General features: G+C 40.5%; 2 protein-coding genes across 2 annotated transcripts in view; both read left to right on the forward strand.

Moving 5' to 3' along the window:
- Positions 1-6,352, forward strand: part of mylka (myosin, light chain kinase a) — a 58,333-nt gene extending 51,981 nt beyond the window's left edge. The window contains exons 28-36 of the mRNA XM_084725573.1: positions 16-219; positions 1,526-1,743; positions 1,930-2,053; positions 2,503-2,655; positions 2,753-2,876; positions 3,284-3,374; positions 3,637-3,765; positions 4,175-4,287; positions 4,475-6,352. Of these exons, the coding sequence (XP_084581699.1) occupies positions 16-219; positions 1,526-1,743; positions 1,930-2,053; positions 2,503-2,655; positions 2,753-2,876; positions 3,284-3,374; positions 3,637-3,765; positions 4,175-4,287; positions 4,475-4,615 (1,297 nt within the window). The 3' untranslated portion in view covers positions 4,616-6,352. The remainder of the gene's footprint in view (positions 1-15; positions 220-1,525; positions 1,744-1,929; positions 2,054-2,502; positions 2,656-2,752; positions 2,877-3,283; positions 3,375-3,636; positions 3,766-4,174; positions 4,288-4,474) is intronic.
- Positions 6,353-8,775: 2,423 nt separating this feature from the next.
- Positions 8,776-17,500, forward strand: part of ube2g2 (ubiquitin-conjugating enzyme E2G 2 (UBC7 homolog, yeast)) — an 11,811-nt gene continuing 3,086 nt past the window's right edge. The window contains exons 1-4 of the mRNA XM_084724206.1: positions 8,776-8,962; positions 12,326-12,361; positions 12,952-12,997; positions 17,486-17,500. The exon at positions 17,486-17,500 is cut by the window's right edge and continues 104 nt beyond it. Of these exons, the coding sequence (XP_084580332.1) occupies positions 8,920-8,962; positions 12,326-12,361; positions 12,952-12,997; positions 17,486-17,500 (140 nt within the window). The 5' untranslated portion in view covers positions 8,776-8,919. The remainder of the gene's footprint in view (positions 8,963-12,325; positions 12,362-12,951; positions 12,998-17,485) is intronic.

A 17,500-nucleotide genomic window follows, 5' to 3' on the forward strand; every position in this document is an offset into this window, starting at 1 on the left:
GTGTTTGTGCGACAGGGGGAAGTTCGGTCAGGTCTTCAAACTGGTGGAGAAGGCCACGAAGAAGGTTTGGGCGGGAAAGTTCATCAAGGCGTATTCGGCGAAGGAGAAGGAGAACGTTCGGCAGGAGATCGGCATCATGAACAGCCTCCATCACCCCAAACTGGTCCAGTGTATCGACGCCTTCGAGGGGAAGTCTGACATCGTCATGGTGCTCGAGATGTACGTAACTAACGCCACTCTGACACAAATCAACAGCTACGTCGTTTTCATTTGTGATTTTTTTTTCAATAATCAGAATCACTGAGTGACGGAACAACAAACGGAACATTTAGTGAGCAGGTAGCAGAACCATCCGGAACATCACAACAACCACAGTTTATATCAGCTGAGGCTCACTAAGATTAAAGCGATGATGGACATGATGTGACATGACATAAAATAACATGACATAACATGACGCAAGACAACATAACATGATATGAGACACCATGACATAAAATGACATAATACAGGTAGCAGAACCACAGTGATCATCACATCGCAGTTTATATGGTGACGCAGTGACGACTCACAGCGTTCGCTGGAGAACTACTGAAGGAGAGAGCAGGAGCGCTAACGGCTGACATGCTAACACTCATCAGATACGATTCTCAGGAGTGTTTGTCGTTTCACTGTAACAGCGACTCTGCAGTGTGTAAACCACAGAACTGAACAGTAACATCAGGAGCTTTTTATATCACGTCGACAGTTTGCTCTCACACACACACACACACACACACACACACACACACACACACACACACACACACACACACTTCTAATGTCAGTCAGCAGGGAGCTGATTATCTCACACTGTACAAACATTTTCTTTTTATTGTCTTGAGTTTCTTTTTGTTTCGTGGTTGTTTGATCATTTCTTCATGTTCAGCGAGGAACTGAACATCATCTCAGTGTTTGTGTCAGAATACTGATTCTGATAAACATCTGAGACGAGGAAGAACAGAAAATATCTGCTAATGTGATCCACACTGACAGAGAACAGGAAGGATGCTGTTTACATTCAGACTCTTATTTTGGTAGAGTTCTTCCTCTGAGATCAGAAAACATTTTACTTTGCAGCTTCATGACTGAGAAACCAGGTGCCGTTTGTTATTTGCATCTTAACCAGGTATTATTTGTATCTGTATTAGACATTATTAGGCAGTTAGAACAACTGGGAAAATATTTTTGATTGTTAAAAAGTTATTTCTGTTATTAATTATAAACAGCTGCTCATTAGCGTTAGCTGTGTTAGCCACTAATAGTTACAAGCTAACAAACAACATAAATAAATCAACAATGCTAACTACACTTAGCATTGTGATACATCTGTACAACAGACTCCTCACTTGAGTCTGATGCTAATGCTAGCCATCTCGATACTTGCAATTCTTTCATTGGTCAACCTAACATCAACAGTGGAGGAAGTGATTGTATTTTAATCCTCTGGATTGTCGTAGCAACATGATGTTTCTTTTCTCTGTAGGATCTCGGGCGGCGAGCTCTTTGAGCGGATCATTGATGAGGACTTTGAGCTGACGGAGCGTGAGGTGATCAAATACATGCTGCAGATTATCGACGGAGTCGCCTTCATCCACAAACAGGGCATCGTCCACCTCGACCTCAAACCAGAGAACATCATGTGTGTCAACAAGACGGGCAGCAAGATCAAACTCATCGACTTCGGCCTCGCCAGGCGACTAGGTACCTGCTGCCGCACCAAGGTGTTAGCATCTCAACAAGCTAACAGCTTTATTATCACGATAGTGTTAGCATTTAGCTGAAAGCACAGCTGACAGTGTTGTGCATAACATGGTCACCCCAACAGTTATTCCTCATTGATTATCTGATTGATTGATCAGTGATCGATCTCCATCTGTCCTCCAACAGAAAACGCAGGAACTCTGAAGGTTTTGTTCGGGACTCCAGAGTTTGTGGCTCCGGAGGTGATCAACTATGAAGCCATCAGTTATCCTACAGACATGTGGAGTATAGGAGTCATCTGTTATATACTGTGAGTCTGTTTACTACAACTTAGCTTAGCTTAGCTTTATTTAGATGCTTTTTACTTTATTTCCTTCTGTTTTCTCCATTTTAGCTAAACATAAATTCAGTTTTTAAGTTGTAGCTTGTTCAGTTAAACTCTGTTTTGTTTAGTGTAGCATAGCTTCAATTTGTTTTTCATCTCTTTAGTTTACCTTTTGTTAGCGAAGCTTCACTTATCTTAGCTTCATTTTGTTTTAATGTCTCTTTATTTTAGCTACTGTTAGCTTCGCTTCATTTTGCTTAATTTGTTCAGTTCACCTTCGCTTTGTTTGGAATAGTGTCACTTTGTTTACTTGTACTTACTTTACTCAGACACTGAGTTAGCTGTAGCCTGGCTCAGTTAGCGTTAGCCTGGCTCAGTTAGCGTTAGCCTGGCTCAGTCTGGCTCAGTTCGGTCTTTGTGTGTCATCCTCTCAGGCTGAGCGGTTTGTCTCCTTTCATGGGCGACAACGACAACGAAACTTTGTCTAACGTCACCTCGGCCACCTGGGACTTTGAGGACGAGGCCTTTGATGAAATCTCAGACAACGCCAAAGACTTCATCACCAACCTGCTGAAGAAAGACATGAAGTAAGAAAATACGCACACCACGTTTGTGAGCGAACATGATTTTCCAACAGTATGTTTTCTCATAGTTTTGTTTCATTTATCTTTATTTATTGTCCAGAGCTCGGCTCACCTGCGCTCAGTGTTTCGAACACACCTGGTTGAAGCAGGACACCAACACCATGAAGGCCAAGAAGCTCTCCAAGGAGAGGATGAAAAAGTACATCCTGAGGAGGAAATGGCAGGTAAACAGAGACCTGACTCATATTCACACCATGACTCAGCACATTAACACCATGACTCAGCATATTCACACCATGACTCAGCATATTCACACCGTGACTCAGCACATTCACACCGTGACTCAGCATATTCACACCATGACTCAGCATATTCACACCATGACTCAGCATATTTATGGCACCATGACTCAGCATATTCACACCGTGACTCAGCATATTTATGGCACCATGGTATGAAATACTTAAACCATATTGCAGCGTATTGACACAGAATATTTTTGCTGTTCTTAATGATGTTCAGGAAAACAAATTGTCCAATAGCATCACAGCAAAGGAGCACAATGACCAAATATGTTGTCCATCATGACCCACAGTACAGGAAGTGATCATGTGACCATTTCTTCCCGTAGAAAACGGGTCACGCTGTCCGAGCCATCGGCAGACTGTCGTCCATGGCCATGATGGCTGGAGTCAGCGCCAAGAAGGGCTCGCCCACTGAAGGTACCGACACGTAGAACAGAGTGGAGAGAGTACAAGTAGAGAGAGTCTTGGAATGGAAATATTTGAGTAAATGTACTTAGTTACTATCAACCACTGACTATATTTTACATTAATCCTGCTGTATGCTGTTGTTCTTTTCATTTAGTTTGAAATCTCAACTGTACAGTCATGGCGTTAAATACGTGTGTGTGTGTGTGTGTGTGTGTGTGTGCGTGTGTGTGTGTGTGTGTGTGTGTGTGTGTGTGTGTGTGTGTGTGTGCAGAGGATAATCAGTTCCTTGAGTGTTTGGAGTACGAGCAGAAGACAGAGTGTAAACCAACTTTCAGCTCTGTCATCAAAGACGTGGAGGTGGTGGAGGGCAGCGCTGCTCGCTTTGACTGCAAGATCGAAGGTACGAGGGAGAGAACACGAGAACAGAGAGAGAGAACATGAGAACAGAGAGAGAGAGAACACGAGAACAGAGAGAGAGAACACGAGAACAGAGAGAGAGAATGAGAACAGAGAGAGAGAACACGAGAACAGAGAGAGAGAACACGAGAACAGAGAGAGAACAGAGAGAGAGAGAACATGAGAACAGAGAGAGAGAACAGTTTGAAACATTTTAAATAAAAATAACAGATTAATAACAAAGTGTCTGTCCATCTGTCTGCCTCTCTGTCCCTCCGTCTGTCCCTCCGTCTGTCCCTCCGTCTGTCTCTCTGTCCCTCCGTCTGTCCCTCCGTCTGTCTCTCTGTCCCTCCGTCTGTCTCTCTGTCCCTCCGTCTGTCCCTCCGTCTGTCTCTCTGTCCACATGTCTCCAGGTTACCCCGACCCAGAGGTGGTTTGGTACAAAGACGATCAGCCAATCAAAGAGACCCGACACTTTCAGATTGACTATGACGAGGAGGGAAACTGCAGTCTGGTCATTTCAGAGGTCAGAGGCTTTTAGTTTATTTTGCAGAATTAAAACAAAAAAGGAAACAAAAAAAGAAATACAGTGCAGGGAGACGCCATCCAGAGGGATTAAACCTGTTGTGTTTGATGATGTCACCTGTGATGTCATCTGTGTCCACCAGCAGCTCTGATCTAACCAACAGTTGTTACCGTCTCCACACCTGCAGGTCTCAGGTGACGACGACGCCAAATACACGGTGAAGGCGGTCAACAATCTGGGGGAGGCGACGTGCACCGCTGAGCTGCTGGTGGAGGTGATGGCTGGAGAGGAAGAGGAAGAGGAGGAGGAGGAGGAAGAGGAGGAATAAAGCAGTGTTGGTGTGGACTCCTACAGGAGGAGGAGGAGCTGCTGCTCCTCAGCCAATCAGACCTGAACAGGAACAACGTGCCCACCAACCACAGAGTGTGTAGTTGTTATTGCAGCAGCAGGTGGAGAATCACCCCGAGCCACCAAATTATCATTTTCTTTATTCAGCATAACTGTGTGCTAAACCCCACCCACCTGTGGAGAACACAAGCCCCACCCCTCTCAGCTTAGCCTCTTTTCATTGGTGGGTTTCCTCATGCAGTTTATTTCAGACGGTCAACAGAAACACGAAGCTCAGGTTTTCTGTCCATAAAATCAGATTGAAAGATTTCAAATAAAATCCCACATTAATGAAAATTACCTTTTGACCACAGGTGGCGCTGTGGAGCAACATTCGGATGAATGTGTGTCATGCACACACACGCCGCCTACAAATCGAACCGGTGGCGTCTTTACAAGAACACTGCTGCTAGGCAACAGCAACATGAATGTCAAAACTGTTGGTGCCCACAAGCCACCAAGGCTAACAGTTTAGCAAGCTAGCAAGTAGCTAACGTACTGAAGGACATTTTCTGCAGACACGTTACAAAATTATGAAGCAAAACTTTTACAAATAAAATTACAATATATTAGCTCACCAACTTTAATGGCCTTCGCTAATTCTGAAAATGTGGAGAAACTTGTGGAACTTCTGAAACTGTCGGAAAATTTCCACCGCGGACGTTGTGGGTACCATGAGAGGGGGACGTTCATGTGGCAGCAACACAACATCTGGTGATGGAAACATGTCGATAAACACGGTGACGAAGAAGATAGCCAGCAAACATGATCCAAAATATTCCACAAAATGAAGCAAAATCTTAGTTTGTTTACAAAAATAACTTTTCAGCCGTTCCAACCACAGCTCTAAGCAGCACAGCGTCTGAGAACTGAGCAAAGTTTTGAACGCTAACACAAAATTATAATTGCTACATCACTGATAGAATTGTGATGAATTTTTATCTGAGAAAATGGATTTAAAAAATCTGAGAATCCTGTTTCAGCCAGTTACAATAAACTGACCAAATGTGAGGAAACTGACGAAGAGTTAACAGAACGTATGCTGGTTCTGACATACACAATAAATAATCTTCAGCTCCCGGGTTCCCTTCATCAAAGACTCATGGGAGATGTAGTTGTGGTTGCTGTTGCAGAGCATGAGATTTTAGCATAACTGAACCATGAAAACTGTACTGTATGTGCACCAGACCTGCTCCCTGTGACAGTCCAGGCGAGGAAGAGGATGGAACGAGGCTGTGATGAAGGCAGATAAACAGAGTTTTATATTCACAGAGTTTGGTCACCTCACAATAAAGTGGTTTAATATTAATGTGATGACAGTTTAAAAGCTCCATGTAGCTTACGACTCAGTACAACAAGACATCTAGTAGTGTATCATGTTAGCATTACAGCTAACTGTGTGATGAAGACAAAACAGATTAAAATGACATGAATCACCTAAAGATGATCCAGATTTTACTGATAAAATATACTGTCTGTAACCCTGGTGACGAGGCTGAGTATTAAACTTCGCTAGAACTCAGCTAGATGGCTAACTAATGTTTGCTAACTAATGTCACCCTTACTAATGTTAGCTTGCGAGCTAAAAAACTAGCAGCAGAATTCAGGGCTGAGGGCTGACACCATGGTTTGTCACACAGGGTTTCTGGGTAATGAAGTCTTCTGAACAGTTTCTTGCTGCTAAAAAGCAGCACAAACTGTTGACTGGTGGCACCGGATGCCTTAATGCTAACGTGACCCGACGCTCAGTGAGAACCCGACTGACGACGGTGATGATGATGAATTAATAACCCGTGTTGTAGTTTAATCCAGCTGCTCTTCGTCACATGTTGAGCTGAGAAATGTTGAACCCGTCAGTTTCTCTTCTGTTTGAGCACTTTTCTTTCCGTCTCGTTTGTATTTTTGACTTTGACAAACGTTTTAGCCCAAGATCAGTCCTTTTGCAGCTAAAATCACCTCGGCCTTACGCTGTTAGCCTTAAAACAACACCGAGACGCTTTTAATGACAATCTGAAATCTTTCTACCAGACATTTGTCACATTCTAGACATTTTTACTTTTGGCTGCCTTAAACAAATGATTGTTAGCAGCATTAGCACTTAAAGAAGCTTTCTCTAATTTTATTACATAAATCTGTGATTTTCTCTTAAACTCTGCAACTTTAAGTTCATTAAAATAAATCATTTATATATGAAAGCACATTGCATTCATACGCCAGAAAATGAAAAGCAGAATCAGTGTCAAGTTATATAACAAGACATTATTATTATTCACATTATTACAGCCTACAAACTTCTGTTATAACAACTTAACTTATAACAGTAAGTTACATGAAAAATGTAATGTTATAACAAAATAAATCTTTACTTTCTTGTTATAATGTGATGAATTTGTATGCTGTAATAATGTTTAAATACATATTTTGTCATTTCAATAAAATGTTAACCTTATTTTTTACTAAATTATACCTCAGAATTAATAAATCTTAATGTTTTGATAATTTTCTTGTTTCTGACAAACAAAATCTGAAGTGATTTCAGTTCATTTATTTTATTTGTGTCTGGTAGAACCCGGCTGTGATTGAAAGTCGTCTCCGGTGTGAGACGTCTGACGTCGAAGTCGCATCTTTAATCTCTTCTTTTTTTTTTTTTTGGTTCACATTCCAGCTGTTTGTTTGTTTGTTTGTGCTTTAAATCATTTATTTGGAGGCTTAAAGGGCTGATTCAACCAAAAAAGAAAAACCAAAGAAACTTGTTTAAGAATTCACAGGTGTGTGTGTGTGTGTGTGTGTGTTTGTGTGTGTGATCCATCTGCTCATGTTTAAACTTTATCTGGGCCTCTTTATGTTTTATTTAATGCACAGATTCATAATTATAATATTATCATTTGAACATCCGTCTCCGTGGAGATCTTCTTCTTTTTCTTCTTCTTCTTCTTGTCAGCACTTAATTTGCCCCCCCCCCCCGTACTAAAACCAGACTGATTTGTTTTTGTATTAGATGTATGTAGATGATATTTCTCTAATTTTTATAAATATATATCAGTTTGATGAACTGCAGATGACATGTATGAGAACACTACGACTGTAGTTACTCACAGATACCAAATAAATTTATCACAAAACCAAACAACTGCTGTCCTGTGTGATTATTTTAATATTGATTTTTGTATTTCAATTGATTAGAGCTGAAGTGACACCATTTCTTATAGCAGATCGATGAATGGATTTGACTGATGGATCCAATAATCGGGCACAGTTACAGCCTGACACACTCTCAAAATATGAAGTAGAACTTTTAAATATTAAAGTGGAAATCTCAGTTTTCACACTTTTAGTTACAGAAGTGAAAATACAATAGAAAATAGTTGAGACAACTTAAAATTTCAAGTCAGCCTACTGTAACACAGTTTTGAGTTTTGAACCTTTTAAAATAAACTTTAAAAGGTTTTGCTGACTTGTAATCTTTAGTTGAGATAATTTACTTTTCTTCTTTAGATAAACCTGAATACGTGAAATTTAGAAGCAGGAAAAAATGTGAACCTGATTTGTCTTTTCAGTACTTGAAAAATTAAATAGTTTTAATAGAAAATATTACAGTTTTAACGTGGTTTCACTTCAGTGAATTTACTCAATATATAATGTGAGTTTCTAAAAATCAAAACATAAAGTTTATCTGAAGAAGAAAAGTTAATTATCTCAAGTTTATGGAAGCCCATTTCTGCCACTGAAACAAAAATGTCCCCATGGTGAGTCAGAATTATGAGATAAAACAGTCAAAAGTTTGACTTTTTATTTAATAATTATGAAATTATGGGCTTCCACAGTGGTTGGTAAAACTTTTTCAGATCTTAAAAATTTGTGTTTTGAGTTTTCTCAACTTTTTTGATTTTACAAGAAACTTTTTGTTTCAGGTGTGGTTTAATACTACAGATATAAATATCATAAGGATCAAATATAATCTGCATCCCATCAAGGAAATGAATGAAAATAAGCGAGTAAACTACAAACTATCCCTTTAAGTGCGTTGAGTTCTTTATTATGATGTTCTCGTCACAGTGACACTCTGATGTCTCAGGTTCATACAGCAGGGGGGGCTGTCAGCTGGCACGCACGCTCATACAGGAAGCTGCCGTCTGAGCATGCGCGGTAGATCAGGAGTGTCGACGGACTGTTAGCGGAGTTAAAAAGTCAAAACTCTGAGCTGAATTTTATTTTTCTGTGTTTGTCTTACTTGGTCACTCAGTGATGGCGGGAACCGCTCTGAAGAGACTCATGGCGGAGTACAAACGTAAGTGTCGTAACACCGCTCTCAGCCAATCAGAGAACTTCTACTGTTAGCAAACAGGCTAACAGCTAACAGTCAGTGAGTTGCTTTAATCCTCCTGCACCAAAATTCATTAAAGAATCTGCTGTTTTAAGAGATCCCTCTGCTGACCGGCAGTATCGCTCATGAATTACATTAAAAATCAGAAAGTTTGATATGAAGATGAAATGTACCTTAAATTCGGCGTCACTTTCAAACATTCATTAGCCTTTATAGCGATAGAATAACGCCTTGTTATGTAATTAGTTCGTGTAGCTCGTCAGTTCTCTCCAGAATATTCGCGGACTGATGCAACTTAAATAACAAGCACCTTTTTTAAAAAACTAACGTGGATTTAAGGTGAACAGCGTCCAAGGAAGTCTGTATGCCGAATTTATTATTAAAGGTTATAAACTCGCCGTTAACCTTTATGTAACACGGCAGCTGTGTTATTTATCTGCTACACTCCGAGAATCATAATTTTGATGATTTTTTTAAATGAAGTTTGGCACACCTGGAGTAGGACGGAGTTAGCCTTGTCTGGTAGGTTAGCTCGGAGGATTGAGAGATTAGCTTCAGTATTAGCTCAATATGTGGGCCTGTTTTAACAGATTTGTGTTTATTAAAAGTTGGTTAGGTTGAGGTTCTGATGGTGTGTTATTGAGCTGTTAGCTTGTCAGTGACAACAAGTGTTAGCTCCCTGCTAGCAGCTGGTCCGCCCACCTCTGTGCCTTTGACTGTTAGCATGTTAGCCTGAGCTGGAAGAACTACTCACACCTTGTACTTGTGTAAAAGTAGAAATACTTCAGTATAAGAGTACGCGACTACAAATAAAAGTCCTGGATTTAAAATATTATATAGCTATATGTTAGGGCTGCAACGGATCAAAAAACTCACGGTTCGGATCGTATCACGGTTTTGAGTCACGGATCAATTTTCGGATCAGCAAAAAAGAAAAGAAAAAAGACGACAAATATAACTTTGCTCTACATTTATTTTGTAAAACGCTTATTGCAAGTATTGTTTGCCATTAAATAACAACATTCAACTCAAGATGTCCATCCAATATTTAATTAAAATTTTAAATCCTATAAAAACAACTTAAATTGCGATATAAGGCATGATACCTTCTTAATTTAAACATGGACAGTGAATCAAAAACTAGCCATGTGATGTCCACATCATCAAAAAAAGAAGAAAAGAAAGAAATCAAAGCAGACCTGAGCTTATAATTTCAAATTCTTTTTCAAAAAGATAAGGATGTCTACATTGTCTCGGGGGAGTGTAGACCTCTTTGCAGTCACTATGTCCCCTGCTGTGGAGAACATCCTCTCTAGACACTGAAGTGCCAGGTACGGCGAGATAACGTCATGCCATCATGGCAATGTGGGGGTTTTTACACTCATTGCTTTTCCACCATGCCAGTGGATCACCATCCGCTGGAATGCTGCTTGCTGCCTGGTAGGATGCCACCTCTTCTTTGATGGTGTCAGCAAAAGTCTTGCTGCTCAGGTCCTTGCTTGCAAAGGTCTCTCCAAAAAGCTCTGCCATGGCCGACTTCTTTTGTGGAGGAGATGTGTCCAAGACTGCTCCTGTTGGCTTTGCAGCTTGACCCTGCAGAGAAAATTACTTGATTAATTAAACCAATTATGTATTTTCATATTTCATAGACATGAAAAATGTAGCAATAACATTTAATAAAATCCATCATTATTCAAAATAATCACATAAAATATAAAATTGATAAATAATATATTTTTTCTTTACCTCTTCACAGTCTACAGTGCCCAGACTGCTCACAGTCTCAGTGGTGAGATCACTGTATGTCATCCAGCATAGGGCAGGGTCGAGGTGAGACAGGGACTTGAACCTTGGATCCAGTAGATCTGTGAAGGTAGTCCTGTAGAGTAGGGGGCGAAGTGTATCTGGGCTTCGGGTCCTCTCTTGTGATGGTGCTGTCTTCCTCACTTGGGGCCATGGATTTTAGAATCCTTGTTTTCAGAGGCAGGATCATGGACACACATGGTGCGGTTTCAGTGAGCACCTGGAGAACCTCCTCTACCACTTTTACATCATCATCAGACAAGGTGACGATGTCTCTGACATTTTTTTTCAGTGCAGAGTATATAGCTGCCTGCTGCTCAAGATAACGCGCCAACATATCATAAGTGGAGTTCCACCTTGTTGTGACATCATGTATAAGCTTATGAGTAGGCAGCTGTAGCATTTCTTGCTTTGTCTTAAGCACATGAGCAGCTGTTGTTCTTCGGTGAGAGTAGGAAACCACCTTCCTGAATCCTCCCAAGGAGGCGGTCCATCTTACCCACTGTGATTCCCTTTTGGGATACTAAATTTACTGCATGTGCGAAGCCCCCTATCAGTGGGCCCAGTCCCGCCTCATTCACTGCATTTATTTGGTTTTTAGCATCATCTGTTGTGACTCAGATATTAGTATTGGGCCTTTCTGTCTTCCACTCTGCCACTGCTTCTGTCAGTACCTGTGTGACTCTCATAGAGGGGGCGTGTCTGCAGCACAGGGCTTCTCATCTCCCACTCCGCTGTGATGTAGTGAGCAGTTACAGTTACATAGCTTTCTGTTGCCCTGGAGGTCCACCCGTCTGTGGTGAGCGCAACAGAGGACGCCTGGGATAATTCATCCACAACTTTTGTCTTTTCCTGCTCATACAGACTTGGCACGATCTTCTCACTGAAGTGGGTTCTTGACGGGATCCCGTAACGTGGCTCAAGCACGTTCAGCATATGTTTAAACCCCGGAATATGGCCTCATGTCAGTAGCTTTTGTAATAGCTTTAGCCCGGTTGGATTCTGCAGCAAGGGGCGGTTTAAATACCGCGGTGATAAGCGGTTGTTGAGCAGCCTTCATCTTGGCTCCTGTCACTGACACATCAGGGTGATGTCGCTTCAAATGGGTGGCCATGCTCGATGTATTTCCACTCTCATACGGTTTTCTCGTGCAACAATGCCTACACACCGTAATAGTTTTGTACTGTATTTTACAGGGAAGCCAAAATGCTCCCACACGGGTGACTTAAATGACGCAGGAGGTTTTTTAAGTTCCTCTGTTCCTCCGCTAGCCATGACTACCGCTGCACTTGACTAGTGTGGATTAAAAATGTGCTCTCCATGTGACCACGTACAACAACAACCATCAACCAATCCGCGGACCACGTGCGTTCTGAACCGTGGAGAGTGATCTGTACGGATCACGGATCAACGATGATCCGTTGCATCACTATTACTTTCCAACCCTGATGTTAGAGTTTACAGTCATGTTTATTTCTGTCATTGTTTAAACCAGAAACTCAGAATATGTGTTTCATATTTCAGAGCTGACTCTGAACCCACCGGAGGGGATCGTTGCAGGTGAGTTTAACTGATGAACTCAAGTCCAATAAGATGTTAAAACCAGAGATCTTCAGTTTTACTGTGACAGAAAAAAGAAAATGATCACAGTTCAGATACTGGAAATGAGGACTTGGGGGGGAATTTTTGTGTGACATGTAAGGAATATTTATTTTGGGTTACCAAATAAGTAAAATGACTGTAGAAGAAATAAAGTAGTATTTTAATTATATTCTTATAATTCAGTTGTCTAAATAACGGAAATCAATTAATTAATCCTTTCATAGTCATGTCAACTGAGAAATAGGTCGTAATGTGAAGACAGGTGGAGCATGTCCGTGCGCTCCACCTGTCTTCACGTTAGGATCTATCTTTCAACTAGTGATCTTTCTGGCAATAATATTTACACAATGACGTCCTCAAATGTCTTAAAAATACTTAGTGTACTGTCAGAGAGGAGGAAAGAAACCAGAAAATATTCACATTTAAGAAGCTGAAATCATACTTTCTTTGTCTTAAAAATGACTCAAACTGATACATTTCTTATGAAAATAGTTGTATTTAACAAAACATGTAATAAACACGTTAAAGTGTGCGTTTGTTTTGTGCAGGTCCAGCCAATGAGGAGAACTTCTTTGAGTGGGAGGCTCTCATCATGTGAGTATGCACTAAAATCACCATGGAAACCAACATGCACAACTGAAACTGACTGTTAATAACAACATCCTGCAGCAGTAGAAGGATTCGTTAAGAAATGACCCGTTGGCCACAGAAAGTGACTGTGTGGCCACCAGATATTTGATCTGCACACTGAGAGTCTTGAGCAACACAGACACCCTGGTTCCTTCACTCCTTTTAGTTCAATGTTCTCTGAAAACAAAACGGAACTCGTCTCCGTCAGGGCTGCTGAAGTTTACTGAGGCGACTGACACTGACAACACGTTCCTGACAGGAGAACCACAAACACAACGTGTGTGAGAACGTGTGCAGGAAATGAACTGTGTAGAATCTGACATGTCAACAGAACGTTTTACTCTCCAGGATGCTGCAGTTTAAGTAGAAAAATAAAGCAGGCTGTTCTGTCAACAAATTACTTCCTGCACTTCAAAATAAAAGCATCTTCAGTTAACCCAGTTAATATTACTATCAAATTACCATGAATAGGAAACAGTCTCACATTTATACCGCAAATAGTGTATTTTTACATTCTTTTAAACAGTTCTTTAAATTAAACAACACAAATCATGTCATTTAATAACTTTAAACTCACCTTCATCTCAGCGTGACGCCGTCTGACGCCAGTTTCTTCAACTAGTCAAGAAGTTGAACTCAGTTTTCATCAGAAACAAACCATCACAGTTCAGGTGCTGCAGTCATGAAGGCTGTGTTCACATTTGTTAAATTCTGTGTTCTTTTTTTTTTTTTACCTGTTTATATTTAATATATTCAGTTCATCATCATCAACAACAATAATAATAATAATAATAATAACACCTTTATTATTGTAGCACAGTTCATTCATAAAATGCAACACAAAGTGCAGAAGAAATAAAAACATTAGTGGCGTCCTGTAGCTCAGCTGGTAGAGCGTCTGTCAGTCCTTTGATTCCCGCCTGCAGCCCTTTGCTGCGTGTCGTCCTCTCTGTCTTCATCCTGTTTCCTGTCCGCTCTTCAGCTGTCCTGTGTAATAAAGGCAAGAAAGCCCAAAAACATGTTTAGAACTAAAAACAAAAACAATTAAAGCGAGGATAAAATAAGATGAAAGTTAAACTGCAGGTAAGACGAAATGAAACAGTCATCAGTTAAAAACTCTTCAGGAGGAAGTGGTGATAAAAAGACGTGTCTTAAGATTTTCTTTGAATGTTTCAACAGAATTTGAGCCTCTGATTCCAGAGTTTTGGGGCATAATCAACAAAGGTGTCCTTTCTCTGCCCTTCAGTTCAGTCAGACAGATAAAATTAATTCTGTGGCTGACAGGTAACCAGTGTAAAGATTTTAGAACTGGAGTAATGTGATAATAAATTAAGAAAATCAAGAGCTATTCATATTTTAGAGGTTGCAAACAGCATTTTAATCCATATTTGCATTAAAAAAGGACAATAGCAATGAATTGATTATCAAAATAGTTTAATCTTATTTCAGCACTTGTCCAGTTGGGTACGTTGTCAGATTGTCTGCACAGGATGTAAGAAAGAGATAATGTACCGTAAGAAGGTCATTATTGTGAAATAAACCCAGACAGGTCTTCAGTCTTCCTGAGGGAGTGTATTTGTACATTATCCTGCTTATGACTTGTGTACAAAAACAAATCAATAATTTGACACAAAATATTAATCTTAAAATGATTTTAGTGATTTAACAATGATTGTATAGCTTCTCCAGAGTCTATGATCAGAACTGTGTCCATAGCAACAGTCTGTTCTCCATGGTAACGGTCTGTTATACAGAAATAACCTTAGAGTGGTGTAATCGACCAATCGGAATGGAGTATGTACAAAGCCGTGTGATGATGTGGATTAAACTCACACAGGAAGTGGTCATCAGATCGGAGTTTGTTTGATGGTTTGAGGTTTAAATGTCAGACTTGATGAATCTGCTGCTGTGATGTTGGATGTGACCAGCAGGTGTCGCTGTTCCTCCACTAACACCTGATCTCATTCTGACACACACACACTCAGCAGGACATTTAAGTGTGTGTGTTTGTCTCTCTGTGTGTAGACAACACGGAACTCAACATAAGGACCAGGGACCGAATCTGGACCGTGAGAGGGTGCTCGGTGGCCCACTCGCCATTTTATAATTCATAACAATTAATGGATAATCAATTAATCAGTCGTGAAGAATGTAATCAATCATGCAAAATTATTAAATTATTATTAAATTAATTGATCTACTATCAAATAAACATGTGAAACATGAAGCTCTTTATATGTTCCATAGGTCACACTCTTTGAAATAAGGGTTCTAAAAGGGTTCTTCCTGAAGCGCTGTGGTTCTACCCAGAACTATTTTATTCTGAAGAACCCTTTTTGGAAGAAAGGGTTTGTCAAGTGTTCTTTGTTAGACTAAGGGTTCCATTAAGAACCCATTTCATCCAAAGAACTTTTTTCAGAAGAAAGAGTTCTTCAAGGATTTCAACAGTTTAAAACAGTTATGTTCTTCATGGAACATGCTTTCATTGTTGTGTTCAAAGGCCTGATCTGAGGCAGTATTTTCAGGCTGCGTTACTCTGTCAGTGAACCCAAACCCAAACCCAGGACACAGAGAACATGAACGGTTCTAAACATCATCAGTTTATAACAGCAGAATAAATTTAGTCCAACCAGCCGTCCAGAAACGGACTGAGAATGAACGGAACAAGACGTCTGTTGGGAGAAGCTGCAGTGAACGTGATGTCAGTGAAGGCAGCAGCATCATTAGATGTAATCGAGCCTCCTGTTGTTGTTGTTGTTGTCGTTGTCGTCGTGCCAGCAGCTTCAGTTTTGCCCTTCAATTTAACCTGCGGCTCATTCACAGTTTAACGGTCTACATTCCTCCTCAGTGTGACATCACCACCGCCACCGCATCCCATAATTACCTGGGGCGATCCTCAGGTGTAACTCCCCGCTGTCAGACACTCAGAGAGACTTTGATGTTTTATTTTTCTTTTATTTGGTCCCTTCTGTCACTCACAGCACCATTTCATCAAACTCTGATCTGAAGATGGTGACATTTACAAACTGATGATGATAATTAGAGCTGCAGTGAAAATTAATTGGAAACTTTTTTTCTTTTTTGTTCAATAACGTCAAACCATTTACTGGTGGCAGCTTCTTCAACGTGAGAAATTCCAGTTTTACATCACTGTAACCTGAATATTTTTGGGTTTTGTTCTGTCAGTCAGACAAAAAAAACAAATTCAGTCAATTTTCAGTGTTTTCTTACATTTTCAAGACAAAGTTAATCTAATAATCATGAGCTGATTTGCAGCCCTAATAACAAAAATAATCCGTTTTGCTCAGCAGTGTGGAGTTTATGGAAACCAGATGGAAACCTTCCTGTCAGACTGTGAACTCTGTGTCCTGGTTTTTACTTCAGAAGTTTGTTTTTTTTAGACGGGCTGATAAAAACACCTGTGTCCCCTCTGCTGATTGGCTGTGCAGATAGCCAATCAGAGTGTGTGTGTGGTCAGCGAAGCAGACAGAAGTCAGAAATAACCTGCTGATTGACGATAGACGATCAGCTGACCTCAGGGAAGGAACACCGATAACTGATCAGATATTCAAAGATCCATCTGAGCTCTGATAATCAAACAGCCCTGTGACACTCAACTCATTATGGCGATAAAAATACTCTCTGATACTGATATTGATCACTGATACTTATCAGTAATCACTCTGTAATGAGGTGTCACTTCCACATGGTTCCACACAGATGACAGATGAACCCGTCCCAGAGCTCTTCAATCACCCAAGGAACTGCTAGAACCTCCTAATAGAAAGCTAGAACCTGTTTTTTGTCTACTAAAACCATCTTAATGATGTCTCACCTTAATGACTTCTAGAACTTCCACAAGGGACCACTAGAACCTCAGAAGACTATGTGAACATCCCAAAGGACCTTTAGAACCTCCAAAAGGATTGCTAAAACTTCTGAAATGACTGCTAGAACATCCTAATAGAACCCATAGAATTAGCTGAGTGATCACTGGAGCCCTCTCAAGGACCACAAGAACCTCAAAAGAGCACTTGAACCTTCTGAGGGGCTTTTAGAACCCCTGAAAGGACCCATAGAACCTCCTCTATGACTGGTAGAAGTTCCTCAGTGACCACTACAACCACTTGAAGAACCTCTAGAACCTCTTCTAGATTTCATTAGTATCCCACACCTACAGTTATTCACTCTCTCCATGGCAGCAATATATATCATCCAAAGCATCATGGGAACTGTAGTTCCTAAACAAATCTCCCAAATAAAAGTTAGACAAAGATAATTAAGAAAAACTAAGATATCAAAACCATTAATGACTTTTATCATGTTTGACGTTTTTCATGTGACACAGTCTGTTTACTTTTCTTCAGTTTCTCAGATGAAGTTTTGTCCTGCGTTCGGTGTTGTGTTTACTGCATGTGGGAGAAGCTAACGCTGTGTGTGTGTGTGTTTCAGGGGTCCTCAGGACAC

This window comes from Lutjanus erythropterus, chromosome 8 (assembly GCF_056507025.1).
Source record: "Lutjanus erythropterus isolate fLutEry1 chromosome 8, fLutEry1.hap2, whole genome shotgun sequence".
Taxonomy (NCBI): Eukaryota; Metazoa; Chordata; class Actinopteri; order Lutjaniformes; family Lutjanidae; genus Lutjanus; species Lutjanus erythropterus.